Here is a 24182-nt window from a genome sequence, read left to right as displayed (position 1 = left end):
CATATAGAGCTGTGCTATGTGGCAGAGCTGTGTAAATCTCAGACTTGGATGTGTAAAATTTAGCAGCGTGCCTGGTGTCAGGTTTTGGTAAAATCTCCAGATTAGTTGGAAAGCAGTATATTGTTTAAAAGCCTAACTCCAGACATTATATGACAGTATGAAAGCTTAGGAGCCGCTGATAGGTTTTTATTGCTATTTTCCTATTGGGAATTTTTGGTCACTTCCTGTCAGGACAGGAAGTGATGGAAATCTCTTAAAACTTTCAATGGGAACAAAAATAAAACGTAGTTTAGCAGAATAAGGGAGCGTTAGAACCTCTGTTTTATTGTTGTGTGTGCCTGTCTTGGTGGTGACAATAGCACCCAGACATTTCTGGTACAGGTGTTACAGAAACAGGAAGTTAGTACAAATCTTCCCAATGGGGCAAAAGACAAAAATCGAAACCTGGAAAAAATCTGATATCTGACCACTATTTGTAGATGTGTACAGGCAGCCTTAACCTCTTGCTAATTGTGTAACACATATATGCAGCAGCAGGACGGGTGAGCCTTAATGCTCAGATGCCGCACATATGTGTCAATGGGGCTCTGAAGTTCTGTGCTGAGAGCACGCTCACTGCATGCACCCAGGATACTGACTGAGCTGTCACCAACAACTCCCATGCACTGTGATTGAATGGGCTCCCGATCATGTAACCAATGTGACAGCCAATCACAGCAATCACAAGATTGGGAAGCCTCCTCTGCCTTCTGGTGTTAACACCCACTATAAGACCCACCGGGAGGCCATGGGAAAGTTAGGCACACAGAGAAAGGTCTGAAAAATGTCTTTAAAAAATTGGAGGTTTTTGTTATAATGACAATGCCCATATACTGATAATATATCAGATTACTAGGAATTAAAATAAGTGTCGGCTTTTCTTCCTTTTACATTTCTCCTTTAACATTATTTTTGAGGTATTTACCAACATTGTTGTAATACAAAAATCCTATTTTCCTTACCACGCATTTTTCCCAGATTATTGACATTCGTTCCTCCACCCCATTGGTGCCTTCTGGTATTAAGGTGAAATTGTCCTTCCCTACGGCTTTCTGCGCTGTGGTGAAGGCGCAGTGTGCGCTGCCCGTTACCTGGAGGTCAGAACTGCAGGAGAGAATTGTCATTAGACTGTCAGCCCAGAAACAGCATTTATCATGTTTTGTACCTAAGCTGAGGTTCCCACCCAGTTGCCCATCACTGCCATTAAAAGTCATTTGTACCTTTCTTAGCTAAAAGTCACTTTCTCCCATCAGGCTATGTAGGAAAAACCTTCTAGTGTCATTCAATACTATGAACCTTTTGTCTTTGGCTGATTGTCTTCTACTGCCATATGTGAGTTATATGATATCCCTACTTTGGAAGCATTCATCTGCAATTCTCAACCCAAAGAATGCATGCCATTATTAAAGTAATCTGGTACTCAACTCCCTCTTTACCCCCCCCCCACCACCACCAATGTTTTGTTCTCAATTATCTGTAGTGCTCTTGCACAACAAATCCAGTACTGGTCCATTGCAATCCACTGGGTGTCACACAGTGAGTCCCATGCCACCATCTTGGTCCTCTTTGGCTGGCTGCCTCTGCCTGGCTGGAGCTACCACTTACATGCCAGACCCATCTCCAGCCCACTTCCCCATCCACTCTGTGTGACGATTCTGCAACCTCCTTGGGGATATGATGGAAGTAATCCAAGAGGCTGCAGGACCAGGTATATGTCATAGTGCCTAGAGTGGAATTATACGGGGGGGGGGGGGGTTCTAAAAACAAAACATTTAATAAATTGCTGCAATTCCCCCCGTAAAGTTTGTTAATCTGTATTGGTTTTAGGGTATTTTGGAGGGTGATACTATTAACTATGACTTCTATGCATTTTTAGTAAATTCTTTCAAAGGCTTCTCCCAGATTCCCTTTAATTTAATTCAGTTTTATTCTAATTCAATAGGGCTTTTTTACTAAAGGTAAATAGGCTGTTCACTCTGCAAGGGAATTTTCCCCAGACCTTAGTGAATGAGGTGAAGCTCTGCTGACTCCCATCATCCAATCATCAAGAAGCAAAAGTCCTGTTTTTGCATGGGATTGGGTATTCTTAAAGTGAAATTTCATCACATTTTCTAAGTTCTGGGGAAAAATTCCCTTGTAATGTGCAACTTTCCTTGGCAAGTGAACAGCCGTTTGCCTTTAGCAAATCAACCCCCATTAAATCCCGATGAAAGAGGAGGGAGTTCCCAGTGTGATCAGCATAATATACATTTAGCCCCACCTCAAGCACTAATGAAATCCTACCCAGTGAACAAATAAACCTCCTTCATCAGTAACCTCTACTGCAAGCAGATTAGATTATGGAGGATTTTGATGTCACAGGTATGTGAGATGCTGAATGACATTTAAGCTCTACACATGTTATGCTTCCATAGGATATCCTACTAGTCCTGAAAACAGGTAAACAGCAAAGCAACACAGACTTAATCATAACTCTTTCAATATACATTTAAATCCTTTTATTAACTGAATGACCAAAGTATAATAAAGGAAGGATGTGATTGGTTGATGAGCCCAACCTGCTAGAGGAGAATCAGTAGGTTTATTCCATGAGGATTAGGTGAAATTACTTTTAAAAACATCAAAGGCCCATTTAGCGCTATGCCTGTGTGTTTATTTTGTGCATTGACAAAGTTTTGACGCATGTTTTCAAATCACTTTCGATTTTAGAAAATTAGAGTGGATAGAGTTAATAGCCATTGATCAAGGCTTGGTAGGATCTGTTGACAGTGCATCAAAACGCATGTTATATGCACTTTGCTGTGCTGCCATTGACTTCTATAGCCCCCCCCCCCCCCCCCAACACACCAATTTGCAGATCAGCACTACGGGGGGAACATGCCCTTTTGTTATTAATGGGAAGAAGGCCAAAACAATGAAGATGAATAAAGCCCAACTCTGGGCACAAAATAAATCGCTCTTGCAGTGGGGCTGTGCCCACATTGAAAGGGTTAATAATTGGTTTTCTCTAGGGCAGAGGAGAAACAGTTATACTTAGGCTGGCCATCAGAGGAGAAACAGTTCTATTTAGGCTGGCCATCAGAGGAGAAACAGTTATATTTAGGCTGGCCATCAGAGGAGAAACAGTTATATTTAGGCTGGCCATCAGAGGAGAAACTGTTATACTTAGGCTGACCATCAGAGGAGACACAGTTATACTTAGGCTGACCATCAGAGGAGACACAGTTATACTTAGGCTGACCATCAGAGGAGAAACAGTTATACTTAGGCTGACCATCAGAGGAGAAACAGTTATATTTAGGCTGGCCATCAGAGGAGAAACCGTTATTTTTAGGCTGGCCATCAGAGGAGAAACAGTTATATTTAGGCTGACCATCAGAGGAGAAACCGTTATTTTTAGGCTGGCCATCAGAGGAGAAACCGTTATTTTTAGGCTGGCCATCAGAGGAGAAACAGTTATATTTAGGCTGGCCATCAGAGGAGAAACAGTTATATTTAGGCTGGCCATCAGAGGAGAAACAGTTATATTTAGGCTGGCCATCAGAGGAGACACAGTTATACTTAGGCCAGCCATCAGAGGAGAGACAGTTATACTTAGGCTGGCCATCAGAGGAGAAACAGTTATACTTAGGCCGGCCATCAGAGGAGAGACAGTTATACTTAGGCTGGCCATCAGAGGAGAAACAGTTATACTTAGGCTGACCATCAGAGGAGAAACAGTTATACTTAGGCCGGCCATCAGAGGAGAGACAGTTATACTTAGGCTGGCCATCAGAGGAGAAACAGTTATACTTAGGCCAGCCATCAGAGGAGAGACAGTTATACTTAGGCTGACCATCAGAGGAGAAACAGTTATACTTAGGCCGGCCATCAGAGGAGAGACAGTTATACTTAGGCTGGCCATCAGAGGAGAAACAGTTATACTTAGGCCGGCCATCAGAGAAGAGACAGTTATACTTAGGCTGACCATCAGAGGAGAAACAGTTATACTTAGGCCGGCCATCAGAGGAGAGACAGTTATACTTAGGCTGACCATCAGAGGAGAAACAGTTATACTTAGGCTGACCATCAGAGGAGAAACAGTTATACTTAGGCTGGCCATACATGTACAATTTTCTGTTAAGATTTACCAAAAACCACATAATATGAGTTTAAAACTAAACAACACTTTCACTTGTATCCAATTAGGCAGGCTTTTGTACTACATAGTTGATGGTAAATTTTAAGAAAATTGTACAGAAAATTGTATAATGTATGGCCAGTCTTACCTGACCCTCTACTCCCCCTGGGAGATGGTGCTCCCCCGCAATCTGTCAGTGGCCTGTTCCTTGGCATCCTCGATTCCAGAGCAGGGCTGTGGACCTTGCCCTGGCCTTGATGACTGCTAGAGCATGGGGATGCAGGAGGAGAGGGTAAATATATCTCCTTTTATTGTCCTCCTAGACATGAACGAGTAATTAACCCTTACAGTGCAGGCATAGCTCCACTGCAAGAGATCATTTTTTTGCAGCCCTGGAGTTGGGCCTTTAAACCCAACAATTTAAACAACAATTTAAATGGGCTCTAAGTGGTTTTTTTTTTGGAGGGTATGTATGTGTAAAGTAAAGTGCATGTCGGGGCAAAAAAAAATAAATATATATATATATATATATATATATATATATTAATATATATATATATATATATATATATATATATTTATATAGAAAAAGTCCACAGGGATTGCTGCACATAAAACGTATTGGAAAAAATTCCATAAAGTACAATTCAGTACATCTCAGAAGTATTTCGCATAACAGTATCGGGCTGGTATGATAGATGTATTTCTATCTGAAGAAGGGTGCTAATGCATGTTAGCTATATACACACACATATAGGTTTCAATAGTGATTAGGAACCCATTCAGCCATCAATTAGCAATTAATGGTTCGTTTCCACTGAGCTTTCTGGTACGGTTCGGTTCGGTACGGTACGCTATTTATGCAGTTTCCATTATGAATGTTAGCCTAATTCCGAACCGTACCGTACCGCTTTTTGGTACCCTTTCGTTGGGGTACCAAGCACATTAGTACCATACCAACAGGGAGGAGCTACACTCTGCAGAACTTTGATTGGTTGACAGAGAATCGTCTATCACAGCTTTCCTGCTACACCACGCCTATCATGAAAGGGTACTATTGGCAGTGGAAACGCAATGTGTACCGTTCCGAACCGTACCGTACTAAACCGAACTGTACTGTACCACTCAGTGGAAACGAGGCATAAGGCAACCCAGACTTTTTCAATCCATTATTCAAAAGGCTAGGATGTGGCTACATATAGGGAGTCCATTCCTCAACAAATTGTCAGTAGTATCCAATGATTAACCTATTAACCTCCCTGGCGGTATGATTCTGTCAGGAATTCTGTTCCAAAAGCGGTACAATTCTTTTCATGGAAATTTGGCGTTATGTATTATAGGCATACAATTCTTAGTAATTACTGACTTAAACCTGACCAAAACAAATCTCTAGTAGACATCCCAGATGTGATAAATTTGAAACACAAACAAGTGAATTATAATCGAATCAATAATATTATTTTATTATTTAATATATAATATATATAATAAAATTATATTATTGAATAGATTATAATTCATGCGTTATATATTATATATATATGTGTGTATATATATATATATATATATATATATATATATATATATATATATGTGTGTGTATATAGATATATATATCTATATACACACATATATATATAATATATAATGCATGAATTATAATCGAATCAATAATATAATTTTATATATATATATATATATATATATATATATATATATATATATATATGTGTGTGTGTGTGTGTATGTGTGTGTGTATATAGGTATATATATATATATATATATATATATATATATATATATATACATATATATATATATATATACATATATATATATATATATGCATATATATAATATAAAATGTGTTATGTGTTTTGTGCAACGTTTTTTTTTTTTTTTTTTTGAATTTCCCTCCCTAGTTCCGCTCCCATGCAGCATTGCTGCTGCAGGGAACGGAACTAGGAAGTCCTCCTACCGACAGACGAGCGGCGGAGATCTCACTGGCGGTCACAGCAATGAGAGCTCATCGCTGGATCGCCAGGATAAGGTAAGAGAAGCTCCGCTGCGCTGTCTGCATAGCTCTGCCATTCACCCCGAGCGTAACTCGGGGATACCGCTAATAGCAGAAAATTCCTACCCCGAGTCACGCTCGGGGATACCGCTAAGGCGGTTAATAGAACATATCTTTATAATCATAAATATGAGAACAATTACTAATAATTTGTCTCATAATATCCTCCCATATCTAACATCATAATCCTACATAATACTAGGTTGCAGAAAGGAAGTATTTATGCAAAAATATATAACTATAAACAATATATATACATACATACACAAGGGAAAATGTTCAGGAAAGTATATACAAACAAACATATATATAAAATATATTAAGAAATGTACATCTAGAAAATACATACAAAAAAACTTTTAATACAAATAAATATAAATCTAGTTCTGAGTTTAACCCTTTAGGCTGTAATGTATCCAAAAAGTGAATCCATTGAACTTCTCGTTTTCTGAGAAGCAATTCACAATTACCACCCCTTCTAGTTTTTTTCACCCCATCAACAACACTGAAGAAATGACACTTTGCTACAATGTAAAGTAGTAAGTGTACAGCTTGTATAACAGTGTAAATTTGCTGTCCCCTCAAAATAACTCAACACAGCCATTAATATCTAAACTGCTAGCAACAAAAGTGAGTACACCCCTATGTGAAAATGTCCAAATTGGGCACAATAAGCCATTTCCCCTCCCTGTTGTCATGTGACTCATTAGTGTTACAAGGTCTCAGGTGTGAATAGGGAGCAGGTGTGTTACATTTGGTGTTATCGCTCTCACTCTCTCATACTGGTCACTGGAAGTTTAACATAGCACCTCATGGCAAAGAACTCTCTGAGGATCTGAAAAAAATTGTTGCTCTACATAAAGATGGCCTAGGCTATAAGAAGATTCCCAAGACCCTGACACTGAGCTGCAGCACAGTGGTCAAGACCATACAGCAGTTTAACAGGACAGGTTCCACTCCGAACAGACCTCTTAATGGTCGACCAAAGCAGCTGAGTTCACATGCTCAGCGTCATAACCTAAGGTTTTCTTTGGGAAATAGACGTATGAGTGCTGCCAACATTGCTGCAGAGGTTGAATGGGTGGGGGGGTCAGCCTGTCAGTGCTCAGACCATACGCAGCACACTGCATCAAATTGGTCTGCATGGCTATCAACCTAGAAGGAAGCCTCTTCTAAAGATGATGCACAAGAAAGCCCGCAAACAGTTTGCTGAAGACAAACAGACTAAGGACATGGATTACTGGAACCATGTCCTGTGGTCTGATGAGACCAAGATAAACTTATTTGGTTCAGATGCTGTCAAGCGTGTGTGGTGGCAGCCAAATGAGAGTACAAAGACAAGTGTGTCTTGCCTACAGTCAAGCATGGTGGTGGGAGTGTCATGGTCCGGCACTGGGGAGCTACAGTTCATTGAGGGAACCATGAAAGCCAACATGTACTGTGACATACTAAAGCAGGGCATCTCCTCCCTTTGGAGACTGGGCCGCAGGGCAGTATTTCAACCTGATAACGACCCAAAACACCTCCAAGAGGACCACTGCCTTGCTAAAGAAGCGGAGGGTAAAGGTAATGGACGGCCAGGCATGTCTGTATAGCTAAACCCTATTGAGCATCTGTGGGGCATCCACAAACGGAAGGTGGAGGAGCGCAAGGTCTCTAACATCCACCAGATCTGTGATGTTGTCATGGAGGAGTGGAAGAGGACTCCAGTGGCAACCTGTGAAGCTCTGGTGAACTCCATGCCCAAGAGTGTTAAGGCAGTGTTGGAAAATAATGGTGGCCACACAAAATATTGAGACTTCGGGCCCAATTTGGACATTTTCACTTAGGGGTGTACCCACTTTTGTTGCCAGTGGTTTAGACAATAATGGCTGTGGGTTGAGCTATTTTCAGGGGGCAGTAAATGTACACTGTTATACAAGCTGTACACTCACTACTTTACATTGTAGCAAAGTGTAATTTCTTCAGGGTTGTCACATGTGTATATACATATACACTATATTGTCAAAAGTATTGGGACGTCTGCCTTTACACACACATAATGGCATCCCAGTCTTAGTCTGTAGAGTTCAATATTGAGTTGGACCCTTTGCAGCTAAAACAGCTTCAACTCTTCTGGTAAGGCTGTCCACAAGGTTTAGGAATGAATCTTTGGGAATGTTTGACTGTTCTTCCAGCAGCGCATTTGTTATCTCAGGCACTGATGTCGGACAAGACACAATAGACACAATAGAGAATTCAACCATTGTGTGGGCATCATAAAGTCCCTCTTTTTCCCTGTTTTCTCCCTTGTAGACTTTCTTTATTCTAAACTTGGACTGATACCAAAGTTGCTTTTAAGTACAGCTACTTAATTGGTGTGCAGTATCAAGTACACTATCAGGTTGAGGTCAGGACTCTGTGCAGGCCAGTCAATTTCCTTCACCCCAAACTCACTCATCCTTGCTTTGTGCATGGGTCCAAATCATTAGGTGGAAGGGGGATTATGGTGTGGGGGTTGTTGTTCTGGGGTTGGGCTTGGCCCCTTAGTTCCAGTGAAGGGAACTCTTAGTTCAATCTTATTTTATTGAAAGAGAAGGGTTTTACAGAGTTAGGGGAGAAGCAAGGGGGTATGAAACAAATAAATTGTTCAGGTATGACATATGGTAAACTGTGAGAAAATGCATACAACAATCAATATCGATAAGTGCAAATAAGGAACTCAAACCGCCAGGTCCATCAGATCCTGGCAGCAGCACAAGGTCAAGAAAACAGCAACTTGGGGTGTCAGGTGGTAACATAATTTAAGAGAAAAGTCAAGGAAAGGCCAACACCAGTATAAACACTTTCATGGCTGGCGTCACTTGAGGAGATTGTGGGAAGTGTGGTAGGCATTGATAAATTAGGCATTGATAAATATCCCGGCTTTCCATTGAGGAGCGCCTAAAAACAACAAATAAGTAAAGGAGGATTGCCTTATGGTGTCAACGGTACAGCCAAAGAGGGGAATAAAGGTAAGAGGATGGGATAAAGCAGGAGAATGTAAAGAGGGATGTCAAGGGGGCAAAGAAGGTGGAAGAAATCAGGATGGGCCGCCCACGTCCCACTACTGCCCCCCATCACCAGGTAGCACAGACGTCTCGAGCCAGGACTGAAAGGCGTCCGAACACCGAAACATGTCCCAGGACCTCCAAGCAGCAGAGAATTGGTCCTCCCTGCCCCCCTCTCGCGCCAACAGGTTTTCCATGTCTCTAAGCCGGTCCAGTTCCAGAGCCCACTCAAGTTTAGAGGGTACCTGCTTGGACCTCCAGTGTCTGGGTTTCACCGTCCGAACAGCCGCCAAGAAAAACCTCAAAACGTCTCTCTTGATCGACCGGAAGGAGCCGGGTAACAAAGACAACAGGGCCAGTTCCGGTGTCGCAGGAACATTTGTTGCCTGGAGCCTGCAATACAAAGCTATAATTCCAGTCCACAATTCATGGATCTGAGGACATTCCCACCAGATGTGAATAAGCGTTCCCCTAGAGGACGTGCACCGCCAACATTGGTCCGACTGGAGTGGGTCAATGTAGGCGATCGAGGAAGGGCACCTGTACCATCTGCTCAAGAGTTTGAACCCCTTCTCCTGAACTTGGGTAGCAGGAGACAGCGAGTGGGTCATCGCAAAACATTTGTGCCAGTCGGTAGATGAAAGGGTTCGGCCTAGGTCCCTGTCCCAGACAGCAGTATATGTCGGCAGGTCAGGGCGGAGGGCACGCAATAACAAGGAATATAAGAGAGACACCGTGTGCGTGGGGGGAACATCCTGGAGCAGGATAGAGTCCAACTCCGAAGGGTCTCCCCTAACATCAGTCAACGAGGGTAGAGTGTGTATATAGGAGAGGGCCTGGCGGCACTGCAGCCAGTTCACAAGATCACCACTGGGGGTGGCGGATGCAGGAGACATCAACAGGGACGGGTCAGCTCGGAGAATTTGGGATACCAGTCGATGGTCCGTCGCGTTCCAGGAGCCAAATCTGGAACACGAGGCCGCCGGAGGGAACGCTGGTGATCCAAAGAATGGCGTCATGGGGCCCTGAGGACTTGACAGACGTCCCGATTTATTCAGGCAATCCCAGACCCGTAAGGTCTGACGCGTTAAAGCGCCGAAAGAAGAAGTGTGGCCACGGAGATGTACCGGGGTCCAGGGGAGTGCCCTGAGATCGAAGGGGGTCAGAAGATGTTCAAGTTGCACCCACAGTTTAGTTGGGGCATTGTGAAACCAATCCACTAAGCGCGTCAAGGTCGCCGCTCGGTGGTAGAGAGCGAAATCTGGGATACCAGTGCCCCCTCTAGACTTTGGAAGGGTGAGAGTCGCATATTTTAAGCGGGGTCGGTTATGAAGCCATACAAATCTCGAGAGTGCTTTGCGTAGCTTGTCAAAGAAGGAGGCAGGTATGTGGATAGGAAGCGCTTGAAAGAGGTATAAAAAACGAGGTAGAACGTCCATTTTCAGAACATTGATCCTCCCAAACCAGGACAAGCGTTTTGTGGAGTAGGTAGATAGGTCAGATAGGGTTTTAGTGAAGAGAGGGGCAAAATTGTCAGCAAAAAGTCGTGTCGGATCAGAGGGTAGCTTAACACCCAAGTAGCGAACGGAGGATGATCCCGTCTTAAAGGGATAAGCATCCGAGATACGCTGGAGAGTTGAGTTAGGCAGGGAGATATTTAGTATCTCCGATTTAGAGTGATTAACTTTAAAGTTGCTCATAAGGCCAAATTTGCGGAACTCATTCAGGATCGCAGGGAGGGACTTTTGAGGAGAAGTGATGTAGAGCAGTAGGTCATCGGCAAATAGTGCCAGCTTAGAATGTATGGGGCCAATGGTCAGTCCGCAAACATTGGGGTTGTTGCGAAGTGCAACGGCCAAATGTTCCATAACCAGAACATAGAGGAGTGGAGACAGGGGGCAACCCTGGCGCGTGCCGTTGTGTATGCTGAAAGCAGGGGACAGGGAACCGTTAATTCGGAGCCTAGCGGAAGGCGACTTATAGAGCGCCATAATTCTAGCTAGCATCAGCGGGCCTACACCGATTTGCTCCAGGGTAAGACGTAAAAAATGCCAGTCCACGCGATCAAAGGCCTTCTCCGCGTCCACCGTCAGCAGGCACAGGGGTATAGCTTGGGAGCGGGCATAGTCAGTAAGCAAGAGGGTCTTCAGGGTGTTGTCCCTAGCCTCTCGGCCCTGGACAAAGCCCACTTGGTCCTTATGGATAAGGTCCGGCAATAAAGGCTTCAGTCGGGTTGCTAGGATCTTAGCATAGAGTTTAAGGTCAATTCCAATCAAAGAGATAGGCCTGTAATTGGCACATGAGGCGGGGTCTTTCCCCGGTTTTGGAATTAGAGATATGTGGGCCTCTAATGTCTGAGGGGGAAATGCAGAGCCGTCTGGAATCTAGTTAAATACCCGGGCTAGAAAAGGGGCCAGAAGGGGGCCAAACACCTTATAAAACTTAGCAGTAAAGCCATCGGGGCCAGGACTTTTACCGGTAGGGGAGGATGCAATCGCCGCTATAACCTCGTCAGCTGAGATCGGTACTTCTAGGTCCGATATTGCTTCAGCAGGCATGGATGGGAGGGCGGTCGTCGACACATATGCGGCCTTGTCGTCGGGGGAGGCCCGTGGGGCACCCTGGGGCAGGGTGAAGGGAACTCTTAAGGCATCAGCAGACCAAGACATTTTGGACAATTTCATGCTCCCAACTTTGTGGGAACAGTTTGGGGATGGCCCCTTCCTGTTCCAACATGACTGCACACCAGTGCACTAAGCAAGGTTCATAAAGACATGGATGAGCGCGAGTTTGGAGTAGAGGAACTTGACTGGTCTGCACAGAGTCCTGACCTTAACCAATAGAACACCTTTGGGATGAATTCGAGTGGAGACTGCGAGCCAGGCCTTCTCATACATCATCAGTGCCTGACCTCACAAATGCGCTTCTGGAAGAATGGTCAAACATTCCCATAGACAAACTCCTAAACCTTGTGGACAGACTTCCCAGAAGAGTTGAAGCTGTTATAGCTGCAAAGGGTAGGCCGACTCAATATTGAACCCTACAGACTTAAACTGGGATGCCATTAGAGTTCCTGTCCATGTAAAGGCAGGCGTCCTAATACTTTTGACAATATATATATATATATATATATATATATATATATATATATATATATATATATATATATATATATATATATATATATATATATATATAAATGCATTTGAAACAGTTAATTTAATGATGTAATGAAATGTCTGAATAGATCCACCCACTTATGATCATGGCATTTTATACCATAATAGCACTCTATACATACCAGGACAGCAATGAACAGAGATATTCTGGGGTTGACTGGTCAGTGCTCAGAGGTGGTGAGGTAACAAAAGCTGCAGCCTTTGCCCAGTTCTTACTCCAGTAGTGAGTTCCATCAGTGCCCAGTCCAGCTGCCAGTGCCTCACCATACACCACCGTACCTGACAAGGACAAGGCTGACACTTAAAAATCAATAAAGCATATAGGGCCATTTTAACAACAATAATAATAATTTTAATAATAATAATTTCTCTAATTAAATAATAATTAAGGGGTTGTGCTGCTGTTACCCTTTAAAGAGGAAGTAAACCCTCCTCTGCAACTTTTACCTATAGGTAAGCCTATAGGTACTGTAAATATCTCCTAAACATGTACCTTTTAGGAGATATTTACCTTACATGCAGCCAGTGACATCACTGGCGCATGCGCTCTGAAGGAACAGCCGCTGGTGCCGTTCCTTCATAGCCCCGTGCCGTGACCGTCGGCTCCCGCGCGAGATCCCAGAAGACGAGCAACTGAACATGTCGCCCGTCATAGAAGTAAGCGGGTGGCTCGGCGGGGGCTCGTTCTAAGGTAAGTATTTCATAACGAGTGTTTCTCTTTCAGGTTGAAAAAAAAAAATAAAACAATTTGGGGGTTTACAACCTCTTTAAATGGCATAATGTGATGAGGGAAGTCAATTGCGGTACAGATCGGAACAGGAAGTGGGTTAAAGAATAACTTTTCCAATGACTTGCACGGAAAATAACAAAATAAAAAAAAATTGTAATTTTGCTTACATTGGACTGGATAATGGAAGTCATCATAGCGTTAGCCCATTCACTAAGCTAAAGGAAAATTCACTTGCCATGTCAAAATTTCCTTGCAAAGTGAACAGCCTATTTGCCTTTGGTAAGTCAACACCAGTGTTGATTGTTAAAAATTTCATGCTGTTTTTATTGTTAACCCTTGTTCACATTGAAGGCGGGTTTGAAATCGTGGCAGTTCAGAGCTTCCATTGTGCGTTTGGGGCAATTTAAAAGACATCTGTGAGGAAATCAGTGCATCGCGCGCAAAGTCGGCGTTGCACCGATTCGGGCGGTGCCGTTGCCGGCATTAGGCTGCGATTTGGCATGCGATTTTACAAATTGGCCCAATCTGAACAGGTGATTAATGTGAGTTAGCAGCCCTTTTATAATGAGGTCAACAGTGGCAGTCCTTCATATTTTTCCTTTCTTTTGTGAGCTTACTTGAAGGGTATAAGGGTGCTGATATATGAAATGCGTGCTAAGAGTAAACAGCCTCCAACTGTTAATCTTACAGCCCAGGTTTAGAAATAAATCAGTAATCCCGAATGGATTGTATGAGCAATGAGAAATGTGTTCACACATCAGTCCCTCAGTGCAGTTATTAATGGTCCCAGTTCTCCATGGGTCAGGAGATGGTAGTACAGGTGTGATTTCTTATAATGAATGACAATTGGCTTTTTGTCTAACACAAAATGAGATTTGCTGCAAGAACGAGCAGAGAAAATATTCCCATTAAAATTCTTTCAAAAAATGGCCCCAGCAGACGACTGACAAGCTAATATTTTACCTTTCCTCTTTGCTTGGGCGATCACGTCGGCAGCCCCCTTGCCCATGACTTTAGTGATGTACAGGGGGCAGTTGGCTTGTTTGGCGATGGTTATGGCACGGTAAACTGCCTCGGCCTCAACCTAGCAGAACAGAAATCACATTACATACAGCAGCTGGAGCCATCAGGCACCTCATATGTGAATGAATGAAAGCAGCTCATTACCTCCTCCGGGTGGCTGAGGACATGGCCTTCAGGTCCAGTGATGCCAAGTTCTAGCAGACGTTTCTGTTCCTGTACAACATGAATTATGAAACACAAGTAAATTGCTTGGGAGGTGGGAGGAGAAGGGTTCAGCAATGTGATTGCACTGTTTATCCATTAAGCTACAGAGAAGGATTGCTGAACTGCTGTTATAACAAAATATATGTGAGCATTAAATAGGGACCTTTCATAAGCCTGGCTTGAAAGTGTATTTTTTAAATTCCCTTTCACTGAAAAGTTTGTTCCCTATGCTAGGATCGCTAGTACGGTGTTTATACATTGATATCATATCACCTCTCAAGCGTCTCTTCTCCAGAGAGAATGGGTTCAATGCTTGTAGTCTTTCCTCATAGCTGAAGTCCTCCAGTCCCTTTGTTAGCAATGTTGCCCTTCTCTGGACTCTCTCCATGTCCAGCACATCCTTCCTGAGGATTGGTGCCCACAACTGGACGGCATACTTACGTTTCTTGTAGAGTGAGAGAATTATCGTTTTATCTCTGGAGTGAATCCCGTTTTTATTACATGCCAATTTTCTGTTGGCTTTGCTTGCAGCAGCTTGGCATTCCATGCCATTGCTGAGCTTGTCATTTACTAGGACCCCCAGGTCCTTTTCCATCTTAAATTCCCCCAGAGGTTCTCCCCCTAGTGAGTAACTTGCGTTCGTATTTTTGGCACCCAAATGCATTACCTTACATTTTTTAACATTAAACCTCATTTGCCATGGAGATGCCCACCCCATTATTTTATTCAGGTCTTCTTGTAAGGTTTCCACATCCTACGTAGAAGTTATTGCTCTGCTTAGCTTAGTATCGTCTGCAAATACTGAGATTGGGCTATGTATCCCATCATCTAGTTAGTTTATGAGTAAATTAAACAGGCTTGGTCCCAGGACAGATCCTTGGAGGACCCCACTTTCCACACCAGATCATTTCGAGTACTCGCCATTTATCACCACCCTTTGGACTCACCCCTGGAGCCAGTTTTCAACCCAGGTACCATATGGCCCATACCTACGCACATGAGTTTGTACAGTAAACGTTTGTGGGGACACTGTATCAAATGCCTTTGCAAAGTCCAGATACACCACATCCACAGGCCTTCCTTTATCTAGATGGCAGCTCACTTCTTCATAGAAGGTTAATAGATTGGTCTGGCAAGAACGATTCTTCATTCTATGCTGATTACTACTAATGATACCATTTTTATTACTAAAATCTTGTATATAGTCCCTAATCATCCCATCATCATTACAGCTTACCAGAGGGCACTGCTAATGTAAAGGGAGAAAGAGGGGTGAGATGTAAAGGGAGTGATATGAAAGGGGATGGGTGTTCTACAAAGGGGGTATAGACTCAAATGTGAAGGGGGGCTGAAGACTGCAGTGTGAAGGGGGGTTTTAAAAAAAGGGGATGAGCACAGGAATGTCGGGGGGTGCTATAAAGGGGGTGAGGACAGGAATGTTAATGGGGGGCTGAGGACTGCAGTGTGAAGGAGGGGAGCAATAAAATGGGGGAGGACAGTTATGCGAAGGGGGGGTGCTATGAAGGGGGTGAGGACAGTTATGTGAAGGGGGGGGTGTTATAAAGGGGGGGCAGTTATGTGAAGGGGGGTGCTATAAAGGGGGGAGGACAGTTATGTGAAGAGGGGTGCTATAAAGGGGGGAGGACAGTTATGTGAAGAGGGGTGCTATAAAGAGGGTGAGGACAGGAATGTGAAGGAGGGTGCTGTACAGGGGGTGAGGACAGGAATATGAAGGGGGGCTGGGGACTGCAATGTGAAGGAGGGGTTCTATAAAGGGGGTGAGAACAGGAATGTGAAGGGTGGGTGATATGAAAGGGGCTGGGAATTGCAATTTAAAGTAGGGTGTGATATAAAGGGGGGCAGCAGACAAAAATTTGAAGGGCTGAGGACTGTAATGTGAAGGGGGGATGATGTGCAGGGGGACTGAGAACACTGATTTAAAAAAAAGGATTGTGATGTGAAGGATCGTTGACTAGGTTCACATTATTGCGTAACGTGTGTAGGCAACCCATTTATTTCAGTGGGCTACCTTATAAGCAGAAACGCAGAAAAATAAGTCCCTGACCTTTTTAATTGCGCCATACCAAGCTGCATGGTACTGTGGCACCATGTGATGTGGCGCTTGTAAAGACGCGCCATGTTTGCGCATTGTGCAGAGGTGCCATTGAGAGCCAAACATATGATTAGGACCTCGGTTGGAAGAAAATTTTACCTACTGGACCTTCATGAATTTTAATTCAATACCCCTGCTCTGGAGCAATGTTTCTCAACCTTTTACGCACAGTGGAATAATTGAAGCAACTTTTGGGTCCCAGGACAACCCTGACAATAGTTAATATACCTCCTGCTGGCAGTACTTTAGTGTGGTAATAAATAGGAAGATTGTTCACTACATTGATGGCCATTGGAGAGAATCCCCCCCCGTTACAGATCTAAAACGATCACTGATGTCATTGGTAACTTACCTGAGAGGAATACATTGTTTTTTGCTCAAGGAACCCCTAGCAACTTCTTAATGAGCCCTAGGGTTCAATGGAACCCTGGTTGAGGATGCTCTATGGGAACCCTTGAAATAATTTTCAGATTTCTAAGAACCCCTTCCTGGGGGTTAGTGGAAAAATGTTCCTTACTTTGGTGGTCAGTAAAGCCCCGTACACACGTACCGATCGTCGCCGAACGATCGGCCGTATTTTGTCCGAGGGCTGTCTTGTCTGTTGAAAACTGCAAAAGACTGCACACGAATTTTGTCGGCCAACAACAGCCGACTGCAGAAGTGATGTCATGTGATGGTTAACTTTCCTTGTCTTTTTTCTTTTCTGAGCATGCCCAGTCTTGCTAATCTGCTGTCTGTCGGCTGAAATCTGTACTGACTGGCGAACAATCGGCCGTTCTGGTGTTGGCCAACAAAAATTTTAATGCTTGCACGACAGATTCTGTTCGGCCGAAAATGCGCTGTCGGCTGTCGGAAGCATCATACTAACAAGCCTACAATCGCCCGATCGGTCGTCGGCCGAAATATTTACGGCCGACAATCGGTACGTGTGTACGGGCCTTTAGGATAAGTTTCAGGCCAAATTCAGTTCAGCCCAAACCTGCTGGAAACTGTCAGCAGGCCCAAATACCAATCAGCTGCAGCCAGGAAATTCTCTGCCCCACAACCACACATAACACAAGGACTGGAATGCAGCAGGGGCGTAACTACAGGGGTTGCAGGGGTTGCAATTGCAACCGGGCCCCATGCTCCAGGGGGCCCATGCAGCTCCCCTGTACACCTGAAGGGGAGGGGCGGCGGGGTCAGCATATAGAGAAATCACTATCCTCCTTTTTCCTTCTTTAGCTGCAGGAGGAAAATGGAGGACATTGGTTCCTCTGTAGGCTGCCCCCGCCACTCCTCCTATCCAGTTCACTTGTGTTCTGCTGTCTCTGGGCCCATGTGTGCTCCCCTGGTCCCCACCCCCTACTGTGCTGCCCCTGCCCCACTATTCTCCCTTCCCTCTCCTGTCAGTTGCTGCAGGGGATGTGTCACAATAGAGAACCAGGAAGGGGGGCTGTAAATATGTAATTTACCAGCTCCTTCCTTTTCTGAATGGACAGAGTCATAGTCAGTGACATTGTAAAAAAAAAAAAAAAAAATGATAAAAAATAATACAATTAAAATACCAAAAAATAAAAACAACTGACACCAGTGGGTGAACTTCCAGGACCGCAAAGGTCACACTTGCAACAGAGCCCTGGCATTCCACCACCATGGGGAGTCCCCAAGATGGCAGGAAAGGGGGCCCACTGCAGAACTTGTGAAAGGGTCCCGCTGCGGGACCGTGATAAAGGGCCCCACAACAAGAGTAAAGGGCCCCAGGATCAGTGGGAAGAGCCCCAGGCTTGAAGGGAAGGGCCCCGGCCAGGGGTCCGGCGGGGCCCTTCATGGTTTCTTGCACCGGGGCCCTGAAGGTTCTAGTTACGCCTCTGGAATGCAGATAACATCATTGACCTAATATGGCCATATTTTGACAATATCATTAAAGAAATGTATCTATGTGCCCATAATAGGTCAATGAAGTCATCAGCATACTCATCCCTTTATTAGAAAGCTGCAGCTAAATTGGACAGCAGCCATGTGAGAGCTTCCCATGGGTTTATGCCAAACCATAGCTCATAATTACTGACCACTAATGTAAGGGGTATTCTTCCCCCTGACCCCAAGAAGGGGTTCCCTGAGACCTGAATATTATTTCAAGGGTTTTAATAGGGTAAAAAAGTTGAGAAAGGCTTCCTTAGAACAAGAAGTGTGGCAGGATAAAAAGGTGAACTACATAAAACAACTACCTTAAAAAAGAAAACAAATGCAGACACCACATCTAAGGACTGGTAAGCTGCAATATATGAAATGTTTGGTTTTGGGTTTAGCTACACATTAACAGCAACCATTGCTGCAGATGAGAGAGGGTGAGGATGACGGTACCTCTTGAATGATGTCCCCATTTTCCGCATGAACCTGTGCTATGGCACCCAGCTCCCGAATAATGCTGAAGATTTCAAACATCTGTGAAAAGAAGACGGAGATGAGAACAGTCGCTTGAGTAGCATTCAACCCCGGTTCACACTATGCGCATGTGATTTTGAGCAGGAATCGCACCACATTTCTGTTCAAATCACATGCAAATCTACAGCAGTGCGATTTGAACCATTATTCTATATAGCTCAAATCACATTGAATTTGCACCAAAAACACGCAGGACCCTTTTTTCTGCAAATCACAATGCATTTTGCAAACTAATTTTAGGGTGTCGTTAACTTAACATACACACCCGTATCGATTTGCATGGAGTGCGGAATCCGCACAGAACTCGCTGTGAATTCCACACCACATCCGTGTGAACCGGGACTGAAGGTTGCAATAAGATAATCAACTGACAGCAAATCTCCCCTCCCATTGTGTAAATTTGTATGTAGAGCATGTTACTGAAAGACAAAGGAAAAATATATGATGCTTATGAATACAAATGGCACAGCCTGAGAGATTCTACTGTTATAGGAATGGGGAAGAACACTTTGGAGCCTTTGTAGAATTTTTTTAGGTCTTGAGCGAATTGTTTTATCACAAAACCTGTGAGGAAGGCATAAGTTATTATATTACATTTTTTTTTCTACAACGTATTTGTGGGATAAAACTCATCATAAAAGAGGAGATCTTCCTCTTCAAAGCTGAACTCCTGGCAGATAAAACACAGTTTCATGCATGCATATGTTTGTTAAAAAAAAATCATTAAGGGTTCAGTTTATAAAAGGTGTACAGGATGAATATCACAAGTATTTGCCAAGTTCTAGCAAATTCTGACCATAATTGCCAATTATGGTCAGATGTTGATTTCCTAAGATCATCTACTCCATCTATTGGCCATAATACTGTATTTTACTGACTGAGGTCTTTCAGAAAGAACTATTGCATGGATGGCGCAAACAATGATAGAAAATCAACACATTAAGCAAAATAATCACATATAAAAATTTGACAGGCTGGTTTAACTGAGGTTGATCGATGGATTGACTTTGGTACAACCAACCTGCCTATAGATGGATCGAATCTCGGCCAGTCCCTGCGGAACCTGCCACAATTTGATTCATCTATGGCCGGCTTTAGTCTCAGCAATGAAGAGAAAGAAATACAAATCCTTTAACAGATAAAACAGCCTACATGAGTATTTCAATAGTGAATGTATCTGGTTGCCTGGTGTTGAGCTCTTATACAATGGGAGCTTTGGCTACCTAGAGAACAAGAGGACTGAAATATGCACTCTTAAGCTGATCATAGTTCAGATTTCTCTTGGTGGATGGCTTGTCTGGGGCTAATACCCTTTTTGCCTTTTTATAGAAATATCAGTAAATTACCAAGCATGACATAGCAGGTCAATTAAGCTAATAAATGACAACCATAGCCGATTATAATTGATTTAGCTGGTCATTATTTGATCTGCATAGGTTTTATTTATTTTACCTCGGCATCAGAACATTGGTATTTGTCTTTGTATGCCATAAATAGAAGAAATGAGTTCACACCTGAAAAATAAAAAAGGCAAGAGATGGAGAAACATGGTTAGTCATTTTAGATTGGCTCTGGTTCCTCTGGGTGGGAAAGGTTATATGGTGGTTATATGGTTGTCAGTTGCATATGCTCCATATCTACATCTGGCAATGCTTCATGGTTGTAAATTACTGATGAGTCTGCCATATTGGGTATATAGCACTACTCCCAAGGGAGCTGCTGAGTGTGGGTCCCCTGGGTTACCGCTAGCAACAACAGTACCTTTAAGCATGTTTTTCAAGTGTGAGCACCTCAGACAAGAACCAGTCCAGTTTCTTTGATTTTTAGGGTTTATTGGAGAACTTGGATGGGAGCAGGGGCGGACTGACCATTCGGGCATTTCGGTCACTGCCCGAGGGCCCGCGGTCAGGGGGGGCCCGGCAGAGCTGTCTTTCTGCATGGGCATGCTGGGAAGTTGTCCAGGGGGCCCCACGCAGGGTAGCAATTTTCCCCATCTGATCCCTCAGGACGCTGCAGTAGCAACTTTAGTGTGTGCTAGACTGGTTGCTAGGCTGGCCAGCCGCCTAGCATCTAGCAACCAGTGACGTGCGAGGAGAGGACCCAGAATGCAGAGCGAGGAGGATCTTCCTCGTTCTGCTCTGTGCCTAATATGGAATGTGTGGCTCCACCCACCTCCCTCCCTTACTCTTCACTGTGCGGCCGACGGGCCGAGAGAAACTGCCTGACTGCCATCAGGAGACCTCAGAGCAGGACCGAGGCAAACTGCTGCATGAGGTGATATAATCTGTCATTCTATATCTTGCTTATACTTCTCTCTGAGGTAAATGTGGCTGTGTTCCAAAATGCATGTAGCAAAACGATTGTATTTTATCTAAAGACAAACATCTTCCCTCTGAGATAAGAAGGGACATGTTTACATCTACTTACTATGACTGTTCTATCACACGTGCACAGCCTTATCATTCCCCATCCCCACAGCAAATGTCAGAGATGGCACTGTTCAGTGTTCACAAAAAACTACACTGTGTATGGCTAGAATAAGATTTCTATATTTCTAAAATATTCATATACAACAATGTGACAAAAGTTCTTCAACTACTTTGCTTTTTTTTTTTTTCCCAAAAACTACTTTGCTTTCTAACAGACACTTCGTTTTTTACCTAGAGGGCAAGAAGTGTATTTTCAGTGAACCATATACAGTACAGTATGTTGAATTATTTTTGTAATGTTTCATTTTTAATGTGACCTTCACAATTTGATATGCTTGCATTTCCACAATTGTGCCAATGTATTAATTGCAGAGATTTGTAGATGAGCCACTAGATCTATCTCTCCCCCTCCCTCCTTCCTTCCCACCCCCCTCTCTCTCTCTCTCTCTCTCTCTCTCTCTCCTTCCTTCTTTCTTTCCACCCCCCCCCTCTCTCTCTCTCCTTCCCTCTTTCTTTCCACCCCCCCCCCTCTCTCTCTCTCTCTCTCTCTCTCCTTCCCTCTTTCTTCCCAGCCCTCCTTCTCTCTCTTTCTCTCCTTCCCTCTTTCTCTCATTCTTTCCACCCCTCCTTCTTTCTCTCTCTCCTTCCCTCTTTCTTTCCACCCCCTCCCTCTCTCTCTCTCTCTCTCCTTCCCTCTTTCTTTCTCTCATTCCCTTTTTTTTTCTCTCCTTCCCTCTTTCTCTCTTTCTTTCCACCCCTCCTTCTCTCTCTCTCTCTCCTTCCCTCTTTCTTTCCACCCCTCCTTCTCTCTCTCTCCTTCCCTCTTTCTTTCCACCCCTCCTTCTCTCTCTCCTTCCCCCTTTCTTTCCACCCCCTCCTTTTCTCTCTCCCCTGTCCCTCTTTCTTTCCACCCACTCTCTCTCTCTATCCTTCCCTCTTTCTTTCCACCCCCTCTTTCTCTCTCTCTCTCTCTCTCTCTCCCCTGTCCCTCTTTCTTTCCACCCCTCCTTCTCTCTCTCTCGTTCCCTCTTTCTTTCCACCCCTCCTTCTCTCTCTCTCCTTCCCTCTTTCTTTCCACCCCTCCTTCTCTCTCTCCTTCCCTCTTTCTTTCCACCCCCTCCTTTTCTCTCTCCCACGTCCCTCTTTATTTCCACCCCCCTCTCTCTCCTTCCCTCTTTCTTTCCACCCCCTCCTTCTCTCTCTCTCTCTCTCTCTCCCCTGTCCCTCTTTCTTTCCACCCCTCCTTCTCTCTCTCTCTCGTTCCCTCTTTCTTTCCACCCCCCCTTCTCTCTCTCTCCTTCCCTCTTTCTTTCCACCCCTCCTCTCTCTCTCTCCCCCCTCCCCCTTTCTTTCCACCCCTCTTTCTCTCCTTCCCTCTTTCTTTCTACCCCCTCCTTCTCTCTCTCTCTCTCCTTCCCTCTTTCTCTCTCTCTCTCTTCTTCAAATTGCACAACATAAAATCCTAACACTAGATTCAAGAGCTGTGCCTAATGCCTATATTGTTCTCTCCCTCCATCCCTCTTTCTTCATCTTTTTTTTCTCTTGCCCTCCATCCCTCTTTCTTTGTATCTCCCTCCATCCCTCTTCCTTCATCCCTTTTTTTTTCTCGTTCTCTCTCTCCATTCTTTTTTTATTTTTCTCTTCCTCCATCCCTTTTTCTTTCTTTCTCTCTCTCTCTCACCCTCCATCTCACACAGTAAGGACTTGATTACATTTGCAGATTGGAGTCGGTAAAACCCCATAGTTCAGCCCTGTTTTTACCACCCCCAACCGCACCCCCCTTTAACTGCAGTGGCCAGGGGTGTACACATGCCACAGCAGGAATTATTCGCCCTGTCACACTTAACAGGTGTAGCACCTGCAAAGTGTGACCCATTATAGTGAGTGGGGCTGCTCTGCAAGCGCTCTGCAACCTTGTGCAGTACAGTGAAAGAGAGGGTAAAGGAGGTGGTGAGGAGGAGTTTTATCACCTCCACACCAACTGCTTTACCTCTTTGGATCCAACGCTAGCATGCAGAAACTGCATGCATTGCACACAGTTGCAGGGCCTTTGCAGAGTGGCCCCATTCACTTGATTAGGTCACACTTGGCAGGCGCTACACCTGTGTGACAGTGTGTATAATCCCTGCTGCGACTGCAACATATGTACACTCCTGGCCACTGAAGTTAAAGAGGGTGTGGTGGGGGAGTTAAAATAGGGATCAAATATGGGGTTTTACTGCCCCCAAACTGCAAATGTTGTGTATACCTCTGGCCAGTGGGTGAATTTAGGGGAATGGCAAGTGGGCAGGCCCTAGGGAAAGTCGGCGGTCAGGCCCAGGGGGCAGGCCTAAAGCTGTGTAAGGGCCCTCAAAATGTCTGAAGGCTGGCCTGATCACACAGTTTAGTGTGTGTCTATAATTACCAGCCAGGCTGAATGAGTGTTCCTTCTTGCCCAGTGCCACTCATGGCCACAGTGGAAAGAATGTCCCTTACATTGGAGGTCAGTGGGAAGAATGCTCCTTACATTGGTGGTCAGTGGGAAGAATGGCCCTTAGATTGGTGGTCAGTGGGAAGAATGGCCCTTACATTGGTGGTCAGCGGGAAGAATGCTCCTTACATTGGTGGACAGTAGGAAGAATGTTCCTTATATTGGTGGTCAGTGAGAGGAATGCTCCTTATATTGGTGGTCAGTGAGAAGAATGCTCCTTACATTGGTGGTCAGTGGGAAGAATGCTCCTTACATTGGTGGTCAGTGGGAAGAATGCTCCTTACATTGGTGGTCAGCGGGAAGAATGCTCCTTACATTGGTGGACAGTAGGAAGAATGTTCCTTA

At 44.3% G+C, this 24182-nt stretch overlaps 1 protein-coding gene across 1 annotated transcript in view; it reads right to left on the bottom strand.

Moving 5' to 3' along the window:
• The window catches only part of DPYSL4 (dihydropyrimidinase like 4), a 91617-nt gene that overhangs the window by 29886 nt on the left and 37549 nt on the right, over positions 1 to 24182 (bottom strand). The window contains exons 5-10 of the mRNA XM_082266720.1: positions 20391 to 20452; positions 18858 to 18938; positions 14339 to 14407; positions 14135 to 14255; positions 12564 to 12720; positions 1002 to 1143 (exon numbers count right to left, since the gene is read on the bottom strand). Of these exons, the coding sequence (XP_082122846.1) occupies positions 1002 to 1143; positions 12564 to 12720; positions 14135 to 14255; positions 14339 to 14407; positions 18858 to 18938; positions 20391 to 20452 (632 nt within the window). The remainder of the gene's footprint in view (positions 1 to 1001; positions 1144 to 12563; positions 12721 to 14134; positions 14256 to 14338; positions 14408 to 18857; positions 18939 to 20390; positions 20453 to 24182) is intronic.

Source organism: Pelophylax lessonae, assembly GCF_965119305.1.
Source record: "Pelophylax lessonae genome assembly, chromosome: 9".
Classification (NCBI taxonomy): domain Eukaryota; kingdom Metazoa; phylum Chordata; class Amphibia; order Anura; family Ranidae; genus Pelophylax; species Pelophylax lessonae.
The sequence above is the reverse complement of the archived record's forward strand: the minus strand, read 5'-3'. Positions and strand labels throughout refer to the sequence as shown.